At 39.8% G+C, this 21,273-nt stretch overlaps 3 protein-coding genes across 4 annotated transcripts in view; all 3 read left to right on the top strand.

Annotated features, from left to right (window-relative positions):
- Nucleotides 1–1,043: 1,043 nt before the first annotated feature.
- On the top strand, nucleotides 1,044–8,038 carry LOC138207676 (cytotoxic and regulatory T-cell molecule). The gene is made up of 11 exons (XM_069165074.1): nucleotides 1,044–1,096; nucleotides 2,277–2,417; nucleotides 2,516–2,668; nucleotides 2,850–2,969; nucleotides 3,777–3,932; nucleotides 4,435–4,698; nucleotides 5,286–5,363; nucleotides 5,566–5,628; nucleotides 5,783–5,929; nucleotides 6,303–6,389; nucleotides 7,183–8,038. The coding sequence occupies exons 1-11, from the start codon at nucleotides 1,051–1,053 to the stop codon at nucleotides 7,350–7,352; spliced, it is 1,425 nt and encodes a 474-aa protein (XP_069021175.1). The 5' UTR covers nucleotides 1,044–1,050; the 3' UTR covers nucleotides 7,353–8,038.
- Nucleotides 8,039–8,615: 577 nt separating this feature from the next.
- On the top strand, nucleotides 8,616–12,927 carry hspa8 (heat shock protein 8). Of its 2 annotated transcripts, none has more exons than XM_069165015.1 (9): nucleotides 8,616–8,723; nucleotides 9,684–9,893; nucleotides 10,244–10,449; nucleotides 10,535–10,687; nucleotides 10,812–11,367; nucleotides 11,474–11,676; nucleotides 11,844–12,042; nucleotides 12,122–12,354; nucleotides 12,472–12,927. In XM_069165015.1, exons 2-9 carry the CDS (start codon nucleotides 9,689–9,691, stop codon nucleotides 12,667–12,669), a joined length of 1,953 nt encoding a protein of 650 aa, XP_069021116.1. In that variant the 5' UTR covers nucleotides 8,616–8,723; nucleotides 9,684–9,688; the 3' UTR covers nucleotides 12,670–12,927. The 2 variants fall into 2 exon arrangements, with proteins under 2 accessions (XP_069021116.1, XP_069021115.1); XM_069165014.1 differs by having other exon boundaries at nucleotides 10,535–10,702.
- A 4,231-nt stretch (nucleotides 12,928–17,158) lies between these two features.
- LOC138207643 (uncharacterized) overlaps nucleotides 17,159–21,273 on the top strand; it is a 34,126-nt gene continuing 30,011 nt past the window's right edge. Inside the window, exons 1-3 of the mRNA XM_069165020.1 lie at nucleotides 17,159–17,499; nucleotides 20,092–20,260; nucleotides 20,423–20,815. Coding sequence (XP_069021121.1) covers nucleotides 17,159–17,499; nucleotides 20,092–20,260; nucleotides 20,423–20,815 — 903 coding nt within the window. The remainder of the gene's footprint in view (nucleotides 17,500–20,091; nucleotides 20,261–20,422; nucleotides 20,816–21,273) is intronic.

Raw genomic sequence — 21,273 nt, 5'->3', positions numbered from 1 at the left:
GGAAGGCTACAACGCTCATCATAGAAAATGTGATCTGGATAGCCTACACCAAATTATTGAAAAAAATTTCAATCGGTAAAGGAGATGCGAGAAATGTATGTATAACATTTATGCCTGTTTGGAGGAAGTTAGTAGGATATAAAATCAAATAGTTGTTGTGACAATAAACACCCAAAAAAGTACCCCAAAAAAACATCTCAGAGGAAAAGTCAGGGAGTAATCAATTCTCTTTGGCAGCATGAATGTTTGTAATCCATGACATTGTTGCTGAGATATTTCATTTTGGTCCAAAATGGTGGACTGACATTGACATCCCAAACTCTCCTTCCACTTCCACTCCACAAACAAGTAACACCAGGTATCATCAAGTCCAGCTATTCCTCATACAATTTACTGTGTTAAAAAGTTAAAAGCTACAATTTATTCTATTTGAGGAATTATTATCTGAATTAATGTTTCCCTTTATCAATAATTTTCACAAGACAAGATCTCATTTTTCAGGAAGCAACGGACCTGTGGAAAGCAGTTTACTTTATATACAAGGGGTTGTGAAGGTTAGAATTACAGCCTCCCCCTCCCCCCAACCTGAAGTTCAATAGGTCAAACCATCTACGACCCACATACAGTACAGTTGGTTAGTAGGTTGACAATGGCCTCTATTGTCACACATGTTGACTGGCTGGCGATAAGAGATTAAGCATAAACATAGCTACTAACAATTCATTTGGTGGTACAATATTACCTACCCGTCTTTAAAGGGAAAATATCTATTGTGAAAATTCTTAATCATCATATGAAATATAATGCTTTTTATCTTTTTTTTTAATCAGAGCACTCAAAATTATTTTTGGCCCACATGAGTACAAAAAGAAATTATGTGAATCCTGAACTTTTAACCGTGTACTTTACTGTAGGTATCACATGAGAATAAAAAAAAACTGTGTGGAAACCAGAGAGCTGTGATGTCACGGGAGGTCCCTCAGCAGAGTACAAGTAAAGCGAGTGATGAGGAAATGCAGCAAAGTCAAAGTGTGATTGATTGTAACAGAGATGGAAGTCAAGCTGCAGTTCACTGTCTTCATGCTACTCATTCAAGGTAAGTTCTTTACTTTGAAAACTTGTAATACTTGACTGCTAGAGTTTTGTTATAAAAGGTGAAAAATGAAGTTACTGAAAGTGACGACTTTACTTATGAATTCTACATGACTTGTCTTGGGAAAGTGTGATGATTTAGATTTTGATGGTTTCGGGGGAATTACATGCTCTGATGTTTCTGAAACATTTCAATTATTTCCCCTTTTTCTGGTCAAACATTGTTGACATGAGTTCCTGTTTTTGGAGGCTTTTGATTTGTTGATTTTATATGTAAAAACCTTTGTTATAGTCATTAGTACCTGTAGTGAATTGCATATCCGTTTGGAATCTGTTACAGTAGAGTGAAACTAATGTTTTTTTTACACTTGAGGCATTTGAATCTGAGATCAAAACATGACCAGACATACTGCTGTCATATATATATATATGTCTCTTGTGTTTTTTATATATATATATATATATATATATATATATATATATATATATACTATTTGTGTCTAAGTAGCATAAAATAAAACTACACACACACATATCCAAAGTCTAGTCTCGTAATAAATAATCAGTACACTCTTTTTCTGAGGTTTTTATGCATTTGTTTCTATGCTCAGAAAAATTAATCACATATATATGCAAACCTGAGTGAGAAAAACTTTCGACGACCTCAAGCTTCTTTGTTTTTTACCTTCAAGCCCACTGGCCTGTCAATGTGCCCCCACAAATGTGTTTTCCATACACTTCGTAATGTTCACCCCGTAGGAAAGAAAAAGTACCTGAAGCCCCCGAGAACAGCCTACGTCACACCCGTCCTATTTTTGCTTTCTCTTTCACCACCAAACAACTGACCACATTACTTCCTGTCACAGCAGAAATGTGATGTTTAATGGAGTAACGGTGATGGGGGGTTGGAGGGGGGGTGGGGTACTGCTTCCCTTGTAGCTGCAGTAAAGTAAAGAAGCAGTTGTTTTTTTCCTTTTCACACCGCCTACAACCACACACACACACACACACACACACACACACAGTGTCAGGCTTGTGGCAGAGATGGAAATATAACAGGGGTTTCAACTCTGAACACTTCTGTGCGAGCCATAGAGTGATCTGTAACAATATGAAATGTAACATGTATCTTCAAACTGTGGTTTATAGTGACATTGTGTTTTTGATATTTTATTTGATTGCAGTTTCTCTTGGGGTGTGGCAGCATATTACTGTGATGAAAGGTCAGACACTCACGTTAAGGTGCCCCATTACTGATGCTCACAAGACCCATGTGGACTGGAAGAACCCTGAAGGATATATTATGTTCTTTAATGACAATCAAGGTAAAGATGGTATATCGAAAGCTTTAATTCCATGAACAAATGATAAGCAGAAACAAAAAATTGCCAATTTTTGAACATATCTTTTCATTTGTTTCCAGCATTGAATGACAAACGCTACAGCATCAACAAACTGTCTGAGACAGAATTCTCCATCAGTATTTCCAATGTCAACTTTAAAGATGGAGGCAATTACACATGCACTCACTATAACCACCACACGACAGAAAAGAAAGTGGAGGTGACAGTGTTAGGTGAGTGTAATGTTGCAACTTTCGATTTATGTTTTTCTTGAGGCTCTCAAAGATCTGATTTGGTAACTTTACTACCAGTGCTATAACCGTCACCATGACTCACTACAACCATTATATTGTTAGTGGATAAATATTTAATAATAACCTAATAACATTTGCGCCGTTGTTGATTAATTTGAAGGTCATCCCCAAATGTCAGTAGTGAGGCATGAAGGACAGATTGTGGTCAAATGCACTGCTGCAGGGAACCACTTGCCTCCCCAGATCTCCTGGAAGTTTGATCATGGACATGAATTTCTTGGTAAGTTGGAATGAACTGAGGTTTTACTGCACTAAAAAAGCTAATAATTATAATTAAGTAAACCAAATTTAGCCATGGAAGCTAAGATTACTCACAAAGGTGCATCACCTGCCATCTTTAGCTTTTAAAAAAAAAAAATTATATCTTGGATATTGCTATCATGAACCAATGGCAAAGATGTTCCAACTTAAAGAAGCTTGTCTGAACTCTGCTCTCTTGAAACATCTTCAAACCCAAAAACTGTAAGAAGGCTGAGATGTGAGCTTGTGAAGCTTCAAACAATGGATTGTTAGAAATTAAGGTTAAATAATACCTCAATACCACACTAAGACAAATGAAGACCAGCTTTACTGTTGTCTCTTGCAATTGACCCTTTGAAAGTGTATGGTAATTGGTAAATGGTCTTTACAATTTGCCTCCACATGCAAAGGAGCTCGCCTGCCGTTGGGGGCAACTTGTTTCTTGCCCCATGAGACTTTTGGGATTTTTTTTATTTTTAAGATTGAACTGCCGACTTTACATTTAGTGGGCAGCCTGCTCTACAATGGAGCCTCAGCCATTTATCAAAATAACTCTCAACCGCCACAGAGTGTACTCTTGATGGCAGGGACAACTGTCATGATGTGATAATGGCCATTACCTTTAAGTTTTGTTTTTTAACTGTTTTTTTTTTATCATGTAAACCCACTAATCTTTTCTTTCATTTTAAATGCCAGATGTCAAATGTGTGATGGCTCTTTGGCTACTAATGTAAGCTGGTGCATATTCTTAACAATGGATGCCTGTGACAACTGTCCTATTCTACAGCTCACGCCAATGTCCAACTTGAAGATAAAAAATATGTCTCCACGGGGATGTTGCATTTTCTCTCGGTGGAGAGAAGAGTCACTGTGAGATGCCTTGTCCGCCACCCGTCATTGTACTCACAACATCTGATGAACTTTGTCAACATTGGACGGGACTGTGAGTATATTACATTTATTCTCAAACTTTGTTACCTGGTACTTACGAGAAGCTCAACATTTGGCTCTTGTATTTACCGACACTTGATTACTTCTGCATAAGGTGTGTGATTTCAGGAACGGCAACAGACTAGTGTAGTTGTGTTGTCACAAAACAGGTAGCTGTGGCAAGGCACTGTTTTTTCCGATGTGGGACTCTGTGACATAGTCAACAGCACCAGACGTGATTAACCAACGTAAATAGTACAATATAATAAAATTGTAAATAGTCTGTTTTCCTGTATTCCAGATTATTCACAAGTGAGCACGAATTTTGCCTTTTTCCATGAACTTGGTTCTGGTCTGTAATATTGTTAAGTTCTGCTGTAAGGACTTTGATGTGTTAAGTGCCATGAAATAACCTCTTTTATAATTTTGGCGCTATATTGAATTGAATTGAATTGAATTGAATTGAATTGAATTGTTTCTGCTTACCAATGACGTGAATCCCCTTTCTGTTATAGCAAAGAGGTCCCGCCTCACAACCACGACCAGGTTACCAACAGTAAAGCCTCGAGGGTCAACAGAAGGGCTGGGAATAAGAACCAGCTCCAATGGTGGAGCAGCAATGTACTTCACAACTACAGACATGAATAGGCTCTCATCAGAGAGCTCAGCGGTTCCCTCCAGTCAACGGTTTTCCTCCGATGCTCCAAAAACCATGTCGGCAATCACTAGTTTTCCTCTCAAACCTGTTACATCCACAGGCCCCCATCAAAACACTATTGGTGAGTGAAACTGTCCTCATTTGTTTATGATTTGCCACATGGGCAAATGTAAAAACCAAGTCGACATGCATCATTATTAAATTACCTTTAGAAACAGGAAAATATATTCTACGCTGTAAAGAGTGAATGTGAAAATGGGTTTGGGTCTGTGGGATGGAAACTAACAAGATTAAGCTTTCACAATGTGTCGGACTGTCACCTAACCACAAATGTGGTTGTGACGCCACTTGATCTGTTTCCTTTGATGGAGATCTCAGAGTACAGTGTTTGATTCCCACCCATGTTGTATTCACAAGTTCAGATGATATAGACGTGGTGTTTTTTTGTAGGTGAAGAACTGTTCCGACATGTATGTGTCATCACCAAAGATGGCTGTTTCCAACTTATGTTTCATGTTTTGAACCTTTATCATCAAGGACCAGTTTGTCATAAATAAAGCCATTTTGATAGTTACACAGAACATTGCTGCTACTTAAATAACATTCAGTTACTCTTTATTTATCTTTCTATTTACTTGGACAAAAAAAAAAAAAAAAAAAGTTTTTTCCCATGAACCTTGTCATCAAAATGTCTTCATGTTTGTACAGGTGACTCAAGAACCTCTGAATTTTCAGGCTCAACCAAAATGAATAATGACACCGCCAGTGAGGCAACAAGCACAACTGGTATGATTTACCTTGTTTGTATTGTGAAAAAACTGTAACTAACTGTGCTGCAAATGCATAACTATACTTTGAAGATATTTATTTGCTGCCATCAAGTGGTAATACTACACTTCCATTGTTTCATTATTAAGATGACTTGAGCAGCAGCAGCTTAATTCATTGTGTTAATTATTAAATCTTCTTTGTCCATTATTCCATAAAGGCTGGACATCTGAGGTGACCGAGGACATCACCTCCAACAATTATACAGAGAGAAACAAAACAGGTAAATTCATTTTTGGACTGTGAGGCCAATATACAGTTCCTTTGCTATGAAATGATAATATTTTTTTTTTTAATTTTTTTGTCCTTGGCACACTGCTAGAATGTATAATAGGTTTTTAAAAGTGTTTAAAGTTTGGGACTCTGTCCATTTTCAGGTAACTTTGAATTAAATGTGGAAGAAGGAACTCATGGAAGTGCCTCATTACTGGTCTTCCTGGTGTCATGCCTTATCTTTGGCCTACTGGTGGTGGTCACTTTTTTTGCCATCAAGTTGAGGAGAGCACACGTCACCTGGAGGAAAGGTAAACAGACCACATTCCCATTTTCTCTCATGGCATCTAAAAACTGAAGTTTCATGTTACTTTCATCTTTAGTTGGGGCCATACATTAATGAGACAAATCCACTGTGCTGCTTTGACACTGGCCACTACTTCACATGTGTCCAAATATATAATACATATACATATTAAAAAACAAAAAGAAGTATATATATATATATATATATGTAAATACATCTTATATATGTTATACTGTATGTATTTCATAGCGGTGCAGTGCTACAATGAATAGGAAATACAGAGGTTATAATAGTGGGTACAACAAAGTTAAAAGTTATTTTTCAAATGTATTTAAAAAAACAATAACAAAAAATCATGGCTGTTTTAATTTTTACAGAGAATGAAGACTTTGATCAGTCAGAGGAGAGCAGTAAATCTAAATCAAGCCAGGAAGAGAAGAGCGCTCAAGTACAAAGGCGAAGAGGTACCTTAACAATTAAGACATCCCCAAAAATACTTGTGCTAGCAGAGGCTATAATCCCTCTTGCTCCCATGATGTGAATTATAAAGTGAAACGTGGATACAGAGAGTATTTACTTGCTGTTGGCAGGCTTGAGACAAAGGTAATGCTTTTTACTTGGGAACCAGGCAATGAGGGTCACATTGGCCCAGATTTACAAATAAGGAAGCTATATTTTCAGGAAACCAGTCAGAAATTTGCTGTTTCTTAAAAACATCACAGTAACTTTCAACCCTTCTGTTAATGTATCTACGTTTTCGTCCTTATTCCTTACTATGGCCTGTGGATGTTCTATTAGTTGACACACACCGTGCCGCGCATATCCGGGGTGGGGGTGTTATTTGTTGTTTGATTTAACAAAGTTACCACATTCACTTTCAAGCTGCTATATATATATATATATATATATATATATATATATATAGATATATATATATATCAGTGGGTACGGAAAGTATTCAGACCCCTTTAAATTTTTCACTCTTTGTTTCATTGCAGCCATTTGCTAAAATCAAAAAAGTTCATTTTATTTCTCATTAATGTACACTCGGCACCCCATCTTGACAGAAAAAAACAGAAATGTAGAAATTTGTGCAAATTTATTAAAAAAGAAAAACTGAAATATCACATGGTCATAAGTATTCAGACCCGACTGTATAATAGTATATATTTTTTATTTTTATCATTTGTCAGGAAGCAACCAGTTTCTCCAGTGAATCACTGATTATGAAATAGTCTCTCTGTCTCTCTCTCTTAGGGGTCCTCAACACGGAATTCACACAGTATGTTGTTGAAGAAACAACAGGGACGACTTCAGTGATTAACACAGCTGCACTTGCAGCAAAAGCGAATGAAGAACAGACCTGTCAACTTCCAGCCTCGGCACAAACATTAGCAATTAGTGACATAAAGGAGACAGAGCTCTAAAAGTCTATCATTTATTAAATTCATCATGCACACTAATTAGTTTTATATTAAAAAAAATAATAATAATAAAAAAAAAAACCTGTACATGTACCACAGAGTGCACCATACAACTCATATAATATATGAGTTATATGAGAGCCTCAATTCTTGGAATCATGGATCCCACATGATGTTGTAAATATTTGCTTTGTGACCTATTGCATATCCTGTTGGAAGTTGCAAAGATCTGCCTGTGATTGGCTGTCACGTTGTGGCAAACAGCCGTGATGTCACCCGTTGCCGTTCTGAAGCCTCGAGTTTGGATTCTGGCCATCGCAAGCTTGCTATTTTTGAGCAATGTTGTCACAGTCGAAGTCACGAAGATCACATTTGTTCCCTCATATTCTGATGCTTGATGTGACCGTGAAGCCAAGCTCCTGACCTGTATTTTGGGAGTTTGTACATTGCACTACTGCCAGCTGATTTGGAGAACTGCTTGAATAAGAAGGTGTACCTTTGTTCTAAATGAAGTGTATGTTTACAACAAAAGTTATTCTCTTGAATGAGTTGTTAGAGCTATTTTGTTAGAACCTGTCGTGTTTGAACATGGATGAGTGGTGTGTATAAAGAAAATATTATTTCTGTCAATCTATTATCTATTTGAATTATTATTATTATTTTTTTATTCCATTAAAAGATAATTATCACCGCTGTTGTCTATGTCTTGGTGTCTGTTATTCAATACATACTCTACAGCTTAAATTTTTTTTTTTAAACTTGTTTAAAAGCTTTTTAATTTTTTTTAACAATCTTGATTATATCACTGTAACAACCGGTGTGACTTTTAGGCATGTAGGATGCAAACACTGTAGATAAAAAAAAGAAAAAAGGAAAGTGCAGAACCAGATGACAACCTTGACACATCCCACATTAGCTCTGGTCTAATCATGCCTGGTCTCTCCTTTGACTTCCTCAATAATTCCTCTATTCAGTTAGAGTATAAACTCCTCTTGTCGTTTACTTATACAAGTACTTAATGTGGATTTGGAGCCTCTGGAAAAAGCAGTCTTTTGCCTGACTACATCTTGTATCTCCACACAAAGCTAACACCTTGAACCATGCGGTCGTCCGCAGCTATTATGAAATTCAGATGATTAAACAGGAAGTAGGATGGATCAGGATTTAGCGTCATCAACGATACTGAGTCTCATTGGAGAACTGCTGCGGAAATACTCAACGACTCGTAGCTGGTTGGCTAATGTGCCGGTCATATATATCGTACCGATATACGCTAACCTTCCTTTCCCTTCTCATACCCGGCAGAGAGGAGTCTCCTTCGTCTTTGTCCTTTCCAACCCACCATTTGGAGGCAGCCGCGCTTCAACAAAAGAAGTAAGTTATTCGTGGAAACATCCCAAGTATTAGTAATAATAGTATATTAGTCCAAACCCCCTACACTCGTCCTGGAACGCTTCAGTTAAATAATTTTTGCTTATTCATTCGCGCTATTGCTGACGGATAGGGAATTAACTTTTCCTTTTAATATTATTCATGTCGTTCTTTGGTAGGTAACGATGTAAATGATTATTTGTAATCCTTGTTTTAGGGGCAGTAATCACAAGCTGAAATGGTGCATTTGCTAACGTTAGCTACTTAGCAGAGCGTGGAAGGTGGGGGTGGGGATTCTGAGACGTTCGAGAATGTTCTCGAACAACCGTTGTTAAGCTCCCCAAAACGAACTCTCTTCCGGTTGTTTTTGTTTTTCAGAACAAAAGCCTTTTGGTTTTTTCAAAGCACTTAAAATGTAATTTTACAGGCAGACTGGCTTGCACTTTATCCAAACTGCTTTCTCATTAAGCCGATTCACGGTGGTGTCATTAGGTTATTGCTTAAATGTTATAAAAGCCATTGCTCTTTTGCAATTTCCGGTCTTATCACCGCACAGGCGGTTTGCCGTAAACCTGATGTGTCATTGTCACGCGCCATGTTTGCACACTGCTGATTTTGTTGTTGTTAGCCCTTAGGTTTATTAATGTAGTGAATGCTTGCTGAGGGTAAATACTACTTAAATTTCCATAAGTTGATGTTTGGTGCCCAATTTAAATCAAATGGTTTAAAGTCTAAAGTGAGTTAAATAAATGCAGAAGATTGGTGTGTATATTTTGTAAAAGTAGTTTAATTGATTTACTTGAGCATCTTCTGTGACAGGTTTGTCTGGCTATTACCAAGACTTGAGAATAAGCTGTATTAATCAAAAATCTGCTGCGGTAGGAGTTATTGTTAAAAAATGTTAAATCCTTTTTTCTTTTTTTTTTTTTTAATTATTATTTTTTAAAAATATATTTTCTGTAGGAAACATGTCGAAGGGACCAGCAGTCGGTATCGATCTTGGAACCACCTACTCCTGTGTTGGGGTGTTCCAGCATGGCAAAGTGGAAATCATTGCCAATGACCAGGGCAACAGAACCACACCCAGCTATGTGGCCTTCACAGACAGTGAAAGGCTCATTGGAGATGCAGCCAAGAATCAGGTTGCCATGAACCCCACCAACACAGTCTTTGGTAAGACGGAATTATTCAGTATTAATAGGGATTTTCCCTTCTTGCGTTGTTCTTTTCAGTCCTGCCTACTGAAATTTGGCAACATTTTTATTGAGTAATTTGTTATCACAATATTAAAGCAACCCACCATGTTGTTTTGAAGCGACTGGCTCCGCTGTCCTCCGTTTTAACTCTTATTCACTGTGATGATTTCCCTGCCATTTGCTGTTTCCACCAGTGGTTGAGAAGTCCTAAGACTGTCCAGGTCCTTGCTTGGATATCTTAATAACTGTTTAAGCGTAAAGCTCTCACAGGAGGTACGTGGTGTTATTTCTAAAAGAACAACCTTTTTTTTTTTTTTTTTTTTGCAGATGCCAAACGATTGATTGGCCGCAGGTTTGACGACACAGTCGTGCAGTCAGACATGAAGCACTGGCCATTTAATGTCATCAATGACAACACTCGCCCCAAGGTTCAAGTCGAGTACAAGGGGGAATCAAAGTCCTTTTACCCAGAGGAGGTCTCGTCAATGGTGCTGACAAAGATGAAGGAGATTGCTGAAGCATACCTTGGAAAAGTATGCTCCTAATTTGTCTTGGTTATAGACAGATTTGCCAGCTTGCATAGTAATCATGCTAATGTTTGATTTTATGCCATTTCAGACTGTCAACAATGCTGTAATCACAGTACCTGCTTACTTCAACGACTCCCAGCGGCAGGCCACTAAAGATGCTGGCACAATCTCTGGCCTCAACGTTTTGCGTATTATCAATGAACCAACTGCAGCTGCCATCGCCTATGGTTTGGACAAGAAGGTAGATAAAACTTATGTATGTATGTGTGTATATATATATAAATAAATTTTATTTGACTATGACTAAATTCATTAAGGTCGAGTAGCTTTGAAACATTTAAACAGCATCGCATGTCTACTTTTAGGTTGGGTCAGAGAGGAACGTTCTCATCTTTGATCTCGGTGGTGGCACCTTCGATGTGTCAATCTTGACCATTGAGGATGGAATCTTTGAGGTCAAGTCCACTGCTGGAGACACTCATCTTGGTGGGGAGGACTTTGACAACCGCATGGTCAACCACTTCATTGCAGAGTTCAAGCGCAAATACAAGAAGGACATCAGCGACAACAAGAGGGCTGTCCGTCGCCTGCGCACCGCTTGTGAAAGGGCAAAGCGTACCCTTTCCTCCAGCACCCAGGCCAGCATCGAAATTGATTCTCTCTACGAGGGAGTTGACTTCTACACCTCCATCACTCGGGCTCGCTTTGAGGAGCTCAACGCTGACCTCTTCCGTGGCACACTCGACCCTGTGGAAAAGTCACTCCGCGATGCCAAAATGGATAAAGGACAGATTCACGACATTGTGTTGGTTGGCGGCTCCACCCGCATCCCCAAGATCCAGAAACTACTCCAAGATTTCTTCAATGGAAAGGAGCTCAACAAGAGCATCAATCCAGATGAAGCTGTGGCTTATGGAGCTGGTAAGCATCTCTAGCCAAATGGACAAACACAGTCCCCTCTCAAGTACCTCAAAATCATTGTCTTGAGGTCTTATCATCATCGTTTTTATTTTTTTCTTCTTTACAGCTGTCCAGGCTGCCATCCTGTCTGGTGACAAGTCTGAAAATGTGCAGGACTTGCTGCTTCTGGACGTCACCCCTCTGTCCCTGGGTATCGAGACCGCTGGAGGTGTCATGACCGTCCTGATCAAACGTAACACAACCATTCCTACCAAGCAGACCCAGACCTTCACCACCTACTCTGACAACCAGCCTGGTGTGCTCATCCAGGTCAGATAATTAACACTATTCTGTCCTTTTTAATGTTGTGTGCAGTGATGGGATTTTTTTGCCTGTCATTTGTAGTTTCCAGACCAAAGATGGCCTGTGGACATCGAAGCAAAACGGTTTAAAAAAAAAAAAAAAAAAAAATTTGCTCAACTGCATTTTTCAAACAGGTCTATGAGGGTGAGCGAGCCATGACCAGGGACAACAACCTGCTGGGAAAGTTTGAGCTGACCGGCATTCCTCCTGCCCCTCGCGGCGTTCCCCAGATCGAGGTGACATTCGATATTGATGCCAACGGCATCATGAATGTCTCTGCTGTTGATAAGAGCACCGGCAAGGAAAACAAGATCACTATCACCAATGACAAAGGTGACTTTTGAGTGGATTTTCAAGCACAATCTCAAATGTACTTGGTTCAATTTGTAATCGTTTTAAAAAATGCTTCTAGGTCGTCTCAGCAAGGAGGACATCGAACGCATGGTCCAGGAAGCTGAGAAATACAAGGCTGAGGATGATGTACAGCGTGACAAAGTTTCTTCTAAGAACGGCCTGGAGTCGTATGCATTCAATATGAAGTCAACCGTGGAGGATGAGAAGCTTGCTGGCAAGATCAGTGATGACGACAAGCAGAAGATCTTGGACAAGTGCAATGAGGTCATCAGCTGGTTGGACAAGAACCAGGTGAGACTTGGAGCTGATCAATTTGGCCACAATTAGAATATTCTTTTTGACTTGTGTAAAAAAAAAAAAAAAAAAAAATTCTGTAAAATAACACTTAAATGTCCTAATTTTTTGCAGACTGCTGAGAGGGATGAGTATGAGCATCAACAGAAGGAGCTGGAGAAAGTGTGTAATCCCATCATCACCAAGCTGTACCAGACTGCTGGTGGAATGCCCGGTGGTATGCCAGAGGGCATGCCTGGTGGCTTCCCAGGAGCAGGTGGTGCTGCTCCTGGCGGTGGATCTTCCGGACCAACCATTGAGGAGGTCGACTAAACCATTCCATCACTTCAGCTGCTACCGTTTAAGATGTTTTCTAAGAGTAACCCTCTTATAGCACAAGATAAAACAAGGCTAAGAGAGTGTAATTTAAAGAGTAAAAACACTGGGTTCAGGTATCACATTTATTGCATTGTTTGCAACACCACTAAGAACAACTTGTAGCTGGCATAATTGAGCAGTCACTTCACATGTATGGTTCCGTGTTTTGTATACTGTGATGTTACTGCCCTGACAATAAATCTTGTAACCCTTTGCCGGTCTTGTTTGTTTTTGGCCTGCTATGACGGTAAAATCTTGTGCTTTGATAGATGCTGTCATTTACTGTTTTAGCTTGTATTTAAAAAAAAAAAAAAAAAGATGCTAGGATTACAAGGAAGCCAAATCTTTGAAGAATTATATTTGAATGTGTAAAAATAAGATTATTTTTCCTGTTTTGCTATACAGAGCAATAGTAAATTACCTGTGGAATCTTATGGTTGTACAGTGACATCTAGTGATCAGTGTGTTTGTGTCATCAACGACAGGGCCATCAAGTCGGGCATTTTGAGGGATTAAAACTGCCCTTCCTGCCATCCCTCTTTACCTTCTAGTTTTTGCACAGTAGGTACATGGAAAGAAAATAATCCTCCCCCTTTCCAACACAGAAGTGTCTTAAGTCAGTTGTAACTAGTCCTGAGAAGTATTTTAATCGTTATGCACACTGCTGTGAGCCTTGGATTGTTTTGGAAACTTTATTGTTGAAACTTTGGACATTGTATTAGTTACTGTAGACTATTTAGTGACTGCAATCATATGTGGTACAGACCAGCAAAGATTATGGCCAAAATGGCTTGAGATAATTTGACAACACAAAACTTGATTCCACATGAAGTAATACAATACTAATACACGGCAAGAGCACTCCCAATGAAAACGGGAATAAGTGCAGCTGCGGCTCGGGTGTTGGAGCGGACATAAAAGGCGCTATATATGTAGAGACCACTTGCAATTTAATACGGCTGTAGCCTGTCCTATTTGTGTGTTTTGTGTGCGATTTTGTCAGCTTTAAAGGAAGTCTTCGGTTAAGTGGGTACATTATAATAGATCCGCGTTACCTAAATATATATAGGTTAAGTTATGCACAAGTTTCTTCGGGGTGTGGCAAAATGTAGAAAAACATCCGTAGTGTTTTCAGGTATGCTTTGCCCACTGTTGTTAAAAGTCGGAGCTTCAGGAAGAGTACTTGAAGGGAGCATGTGTGCGTTAGCGTTTCCGTGGTTACAATAAAGCATATTGACAGAGGAGAACAGGTGAGTATCTTACCAAGGGCTGATAGTACGCATATGCTTACCTTATTTTCTGAATGTTTAGTTAATGCAACACAGTCTAGTGAAATATTTGTCGCTTGTAAACACAGACTATTCAGTAATTTCACGTGGTTTGATCTGGAATGTGTTTTTTTTTTACCCCCACGCTAACGATATTCAACCAAATGCAGGGTACTGCTAAGCTAACTGTGACTTTACGTGCATTTACGTTAACCAGCTTTACTTTAGGATAATGCCGCCACGTTTATTCCTTAAAAACAATTCGTTAATGAATGGGAGGCTCCATGACAATTGTTTTTTCTGTCGAGTGTTGAGGCTATACATCTTTCAAAAAGTAAACATTTTGACTTTTCCAAACGCAGGTGATATTATTAACATGAAAAATGACTGTAGTTGTTTTATGTTTATGGAACAGACTGTCTCGTGTTTACTGTTTGCATTCGAGATGATATGTCCCCTCAGGGTTGTTTCTGGTCAAGAGAGCGAAGAAGAATAAAAAAGAGAGAAGCCGTGGGTTGAACGTGGTTGTCTCGTCTCCCGACTCCACTTATTATATTCTTATAAGTGCCCCGTTATACGAACTCAGGACGCTCGATTACATTGACACCAGAGGCGGGAGTTCCTCTGCCTCTACGGCAACCCTGAGGGGACATATAATCTCCAACGCAAACAGTAAACATGATGATAACATGTCTGTTACATTTATTTATATTTTTTTTACTGCAGTGAGTGGACAAAAATCTTCATCATTCACTCACTGTCTTTCAACATTTTTCTAATGGCACATTTGGATTATACAAGCACCAGGTACTATGTTTGAAATCAATGGGTCTTTTCCATAAAGGACATTTGGACATGTCCCAGCAGGAAAAACAGGGACATAAATAAAACTCATGATATTGACTGTCGACTAATGAATTGACTAATTCATTGAGCATTTTCATGATGACATTTAGAAACCAATTTGTAAACAAAGTGACACACCCAGCATGCAGAAATGAAACTGAATCCCTCAATTGAGGCTGGTAAAACTAATTATATAAAGATTATAGTGTGTTAAAGATCAAACCGCCAGTATGCTCATGTTTAAAACAATGGTGACACATGTTTAGCGTGGTCATTTAGTGACTTACTTTAATGTACACTGCTCAAAAAAAATAAAGGGAACACTTAAACAACACAATGTAACTCCAAGTCAATCACACTTCTGGGAAATCAACCTGTCCAGTTAGGAAGCAACACTGATTGTGAATCAATTTTACCTGCTGTTGTGTAAATGGAACAGACAACAGGTGGAAATGAGGCAATTAGCAAGACAACCCCTATAAAGGAACGGTTCTGCAGGTGGTGACCACAGACCATTTCTCTGTTCTCATCCTTTCTGGCTGATTTTTGGTCACGTTTGTGTTTTGCATTTTGCCAGTGCCCTCACCACTAGAGGTAGCATGAGGCGGTGTCTACAACCCACAGAAGATGCTCAGGTAGTGCAGCTCATCCAGGATGGCACATCAATGCATGCTGTGGCAAGAAGGTTTGCTGTGTCTGTCAGCACAGTGTCAAGAGCACGGAGGAGATACCGGGAGACGGGCCAGTCCACCAGGAGACGTGGAGGGGGCCGTAGGAGGACAACAACCCAGCAGCAGGACCGCTATCTGCTCCTTTGTGCGGGGAGGAACAGGAGGAGCACTGCCAGAGCCCTACAAAATGACCTCCAGCAGGCCACTAATGTGCATGTTTCTGCTCAAACAGAATCCATTATTACATTTCATTTAGCTGACGCTTTTATCCAAAGCGACTTACAACACACCGATGGTACACCATCAGGAGCAATTTTTTTTAGGGTTCAGCATCTTGCTCAAGGACACTCAGGCATGTGGACAGGAGGAGCTGGGGATCAAACCACCAACCTTCTGATTAATGTGCAACCCACTCTACCAACTGAGCTACAGCCTCCCTTGAGGGTGCTATGATGTGCACTAATGTGCATGTTTCTGCTCAAACTGTCAGAAACAGACTCCGTGAGGGTGGTATGAGGGCCCGACGTCCACAAGTGGGGTCTGTGCTCACAGCCCAACACCGTGCAGGGCGATTGGCATTTGCCAGAGAACACCAAGATTGGCAGCTTCTCCATTGGCGCCCCGTGCTCTTCACGGATGAGAGCAGGTTCACACTGAGCACGTGACAGACGTGACAGAGTCTGGAGACGCCGTGGAGAACGTTCTGCTGCAAGCAACATCCTCCAGTGTGACCGGTTTGGCGGTGGGTCAGCGATGGTCTGGGGAGGCATTTCTTTGGAGGGCCGCACAGCCCTCCATGTGCTAGCCAGAGGTACCCTGACTGCCATTAGGTACTGGGATGAGATCCTCAGACCCATTGTAAGACCATATGCTGGTGCAGTGGGCCCTGGGTTCCTTCTGATGCAGGACAATGCCAGGCCTCATGTGGCTGGAGTGTGTCAGCAGTTCCTGCATGATGAAGGCATCGATGCTGTGGACCGGCCTACCCATTCCCCAGACCTGAATCCAATCGAGCATCTGGGACATCATGTCTCGTTCCATCCATCAACGCCACGTCGCACCACAGACTGTCCAGGAGTTGACTGATGCTTTGATCCAGGTCTGGGAGGAGATCCCTCAGGAGAACATCCGCCGTCTCATCAGGAGCATGCCCAGGTGTTGTAGGGAGTGCATACAGGCACGTGGAGGCCACACACACTACTGAGCCTCATTTTGACTTGTCTTGAGGAATTTCCACAGAAGTTGGATCAGCCTGTGATTTGATTTTTCCATTTTTATTTTGAGTATGATTCTGAATCCAGACCTCCATGGGATAATGATTTTGATTTCCATTGATCATTCTTATGTTATTTTGTTCTCAACACATTCCACTATGTAATGAATAAAGATTTTTAACTGGAATATTTCATTCATTGAGATCTAGGATGTGTTGTTTAAGTGTTCCCTTTATTTTTTTGAGCAGTGAGCTTTGGCTGTTTTTGAGCTGATGGACAGATAGAGAGTTAAGTAATTTTAGCGGTTTATGTATTTCTAAGCCATGTTACAAATAAATGACTGGCTAGCTTAAACTCAATTTATAGCCTACCATTTTTTTAAAATTTTATTAACACCCTGCTACTGCTTTTCTTAATTTTTGACCTATCTCTTCACAAAACAGACATGGATAAAGAAATCAAACATGGACAAGCAGTGATGGTCACCCAGTTGGACTGCGTGGAGTCAGACACCAAGAGCTTGACCCAGAAGAGTGCCTACAAACAGCAGCCACAAATGTATATGAGCCACTGTGATGAAACCAAATTCATACAGATGCAAAAGGAAAGTGCTGATGGGTCTCTGCAGGACGATAGAGGGAATGAACATCATGCAGATGAAGATGAAACTGAAGATCTTCAGGTTTTTAATAGCCTGGAAGTAGCAGCACAACCCCAAGCCAAGAAGAATCCCATTGTCTTTCAGACTGAATATCTGGAAACACAAATGTATGAAAAAGGAACAAGGTAAGTCCAGGTTAACTCATTTGGTGTTAAAAAATGATATCCAAAGTGACACCAGAACATCAGTTGTGGTCAGAAGGGTATTCTGCTGCATATAAATGGATACCTTACAATGAGGTTGTAATACACACAATAGTTGTAATGAATTACAGTGGAACATTTTGAACTATAACTATATTTTTCTTACTGTGTAAAACGACCAAAACCAATAATGTGTCTCTCACTATTTTCTCACTTCCCTTCCCTGTCTTTGTCTCTCAGTTCCAGGCCCACTGGTTCCTGAGATATAAAGGAGTCACAAATTTTGTATTTTACTTTTAAAAAAGGATCTGTATTTTCTGTAGGCCTAGTTTTTAGCATATGTTTAGATGCATGTGGAATTTTGTTCAAATAAACCACAGTGTGTTTATTCTTAGTAATGGAGGAACTGATATGTTGAATTGTTTTTGGTGGAGCTTGGCACACAAGGAATACAAGATACCTGGCTTTTAGGTACTCACAGTACTTGTTAGTTTAGCCTTTGATGGAATATGATGACAGGTAAACAGAATATCAGCAGACTTTTCTGTTAAGAGGCTCTGGAATGTGACTTATTTTGGCATGAAGTTATGCAGTTTGCCCAGGAGATGGCAGTAAATGATGTTAGTAGCACACTTGAAAGGATGACTTAAAACAGAACCTGGAGACATTCATTGTTTGTTGAAAACAGTACCAAAAAATAACTGTCTTTTATCTGTTGATTAAACGCGGGAGAGAAAGTGGGTATAGACATTGTGGTGAAACAATTCTGATGGCATTATTGGTTGTAAAGCCTTGTGTATTACAATAAATCTATAATGGTATTATTATTCACATTAAGGAAAATCTCCTGCCTGACCTTGTTCATTTTTCCTATCAAACAGAACTGTCACTTTCACTATCAGTGGCAAAGTAATTCAAATTAAGCAGATAATAGCGTGGCTTACATGGAATAGAACCCGGACAAATACAGCAGCATTCAAAGCTTTTACTTTTAAACAGCAGAGGGATGATAAAGGATAAATAGCCTTCATTCATCTATAGCAATAAAATGGTGTCAGTAATTTAATGAGATACAGGCACTGATGGAGTGAGAATGGCCTAATTCAGGTGCTTTCAGAATAACAGCTTTCATTTGCGGGAAATTAGATTCATGATTTGTTTGGATCACAATAATTGGTCACTCGTGGTCCATTACAAGGATCGTTGTTGCTGTAAACAAAATCTCTTGTTCTCTGTTTTGAAGGAGCGGGGTTAGGCATCTATCACGGGGGCACGGCCACATCTGTTTTTGCTCTCTTGTCGACTTGTTCTTGTCCACTGTTTTTTCATATCTTTCCTTCAGACATTGACAGACAGTCATATCCCCTCCAAAATAGAGAGGGGTCATTCTCAATTTTCCCCATCATTAGCCTGTGCCGATTGATGCCCAGCAAGTGTGGGTTGGCTTCCAAAATACATTGTTTCAGAGGAAAATGACCATGACATATTCTCACAAAAGGCTCCATTTTATATAGCACGGCAGTAGACAGTCCCATTCCCATCATTGCCCCCTCTAGCCTCCTCAAAGCGGGTAAGCCTTTTCACACAATGCCACTGCATAGTTAACAAATCCAATGGGCATTTCTCATTCAAGCAAAAGATTACTATTTAGGCAACTCCATTCATCCCTCTTCACGATATTTTAAACCTATCTCACTCGAAATATTGCAAAAAGATGTTTGAGTATAGCTTGCATGATCAGTTTTTTCATTTTTTCTTTCAATGTTTGTCATAATATTTCACTTGCTTTTGTATTGATATTTTTGTATCTCGGGCAACAAATAATAGGCTGTGGTGTTTTGGCAGTGTTAAAGGCATCACACCCAGCTGCATGTTGTCTATAATGCATTCTCCAACTTTTTTAAGTCTGAGTCATTAGAGAAACATCCCTTACCCTTTTGGCCTCATTGAACTGAAGGGCCCTACACCTAGGTTACCCTCCCCCCAATTCACAACATCACGACTGGAGAATTAAACTCCCCTCATCCTCCCAGTAAGCACAACAAAGAGGCTCTCTCCTATTTATTTTAATGAGATCTTTTCATCACCATCAGAAAGCATTTTAGTCTGCAATTTTCAAGCCATTTCATAAGCTGAAAATTGCCATTTGTGAACCATTCCCCCGCTAGTAGCTCTCAAATACACTATCATTAGTGAGCCTGGAGGTGAAAATACAATAATTATCTGTAAGTACAGACTCATAATCCCCCTCATCTGTTTCAATTTCAGAAGTCTCTGATAAGGCTTAGCTTTTTGTTTGAGGACATCATCAGTTAAATAATTGTGTAATGCCTCTTGTTGCTTTGACCTATCAGTAAAGGCCTGTGTGGCTTTCAGGTATGTGTAAAGTCACTTAGATATGAAAATGTCGTTAATAAAGCTGCATACCATCCATTGAATCAATTACTAATAATTGTACTCTATGGCATTATTAATTGAGCATAACAATAGAGCTATAACTTACTGATGGGTTTGTCACTGGCCAGTTGCTTTGGTCATGATCTTTATTGCTGTCATCTTTCTTTAACCTCGCAGCCAGCTTCTCTCTGATGACGCCTATTCTGACCTCCACTATGATCCCAACTGGAGGATCAACCTGAAGGGAGCCGGTCGCTCCAACAAGAGTCCACGGATTTCTGTTAAGAAGCATTACAAAAACTCCAAAGATATATCTTGTCAGTCATGCGGTGACAGTGAGGGGCAGGTAATTAAAGGTAGCTACAGATACATTACTGACACATGTCCAGCACCTGCGGTGACGCCTTGTACGGCTGGCAATGAGTATGACAGCTCATATCGTTTACACCCTCAAGATGATCAAACTAGCTCAGAAACATCTTCCTGCTGTAACAGTCATGCTTTACAGCTCAGATCACCAAAAGCTGATCTTTCAGGGGCATTCAGTAACACTTTGCAGAAAGGATTCAGAGGGAAAGGTGTGAATGCCTGTGATAATGTTAGTGGAAATATTGGGAGGCCCCCTGAGCTGACAGACAATATACAAGCTATGCACATCCAAGAATTGAACACCTACTACCAGCAAGAAGTGAGACACAAACAAGGACGAACCATTCTAAGACAGAAAAGGAGCACATCGCCATTGACGAGTCCGAAGGTTTTTTCAAACAAAAATCTTGGAAATCAGATGGAGGACATAGTGGAACGCAACAGAAGAACCTTGGGGCGGAACGCATCCAAATGCGGTTCCTATGGGAAGGCGCATGCACTTGGGAAGGAGATGCCTCATAATGTGAAAAAGGTGAGCATAAAAAAGGCAGAGATCTCTCACACTAAAGCATTTGCTAATGGGTAAAATCATGGAATGAGAATTTGCAATATGTCAACAAATTCTGAGACAGCTCTGTTATGGTCACTCTTAGGCAGGCTCTCTCTTCAAACAAACTGCAATTATAGAAACGGACACCAGGAGCTGCACCAACATTAATAATGATTCTTGGAGAACAAAGCCATTGTTACACTTACTAGATTTGAGGTTAGGTTTGACCTGTGACAGATTTTCAAACTTATGGGAATAATGTTGACAATTTAAAAAAAAAAATCTTCATTCAAACTGATAAGGTCTACACTTTACAATTTTGTGATCCCTTTGATCATACCCAGAGGCCTTACAGGCCATTGCTTGATGACAGACAGATCAAGTAGGCTACTGAATCTGCAGGCCTCTATGAATATAATTTTTTCTTTTATGATTTAGGT

This window comes from Embiotoca jacksoni, unplaced genomic scaffold (assembly GCF_022577435.1).
Source record: "Embiotoca jacksoni isolate LCO1_2020_lvr unplaced genomic scaffold, fEmbJac1.0.p SCAF_33, whole genome shotgun sequence".
Classification (NCBI taxonomy): domain Eukaryota; kingdom Metazoa; phylum Chordata; class Actinopteri; family Embiotocidae; genus Embiotoca; species Embiotoca jacksoni.
The sequence above is the reverse complement of the archived record's forward strand: the minus strand, read 5'-3'. Positions and strand labels throughout refer to the sequence as shown.

Coding starts and splice junctions, on each gene's coding strand:
- hspa8 (XM_069165014.1), top strand. CDS start 9,689: ATGTCGAAGGGACCAGCAGTCGGTATCGATCTTGGAACCACCTACTCC. Junction 10,703..10,811: donor AGAAGGTAGATAAAACTTAT/GTATGTATGTGT, acceptor GTCTACTTTTAG/GTTGGGTCAGAGAGGAACGT. Junction 11,677..11,843: donor AGCCTGGTGTGCTCATCCAG/GTCAGATAATTA, acceptor TTTTTCAAACAG/GTCTATGAGGGTGAGCGAGC.
- LOC138207676 (XM_069165074.1), top strand. CDS start 1,051: ATGGAAGTCAAGCTGCAGTTCACTGTCTTCATGCTACTCATTCAAG. Junction 2,970..3,776: donor TCATGGACATGAATTTCTTG/GTAAGTTGGAAT, acceptor CCTATTCTACAG/CTCACGCCAATGTCCAACTT. Junction 3,933..4,434: donor TGTCAACATTGGACGGGACT/GTGAGTATATTA, acceptor TTTCTGTTATAG/CAAAGAGGTCCCGCCTCACA.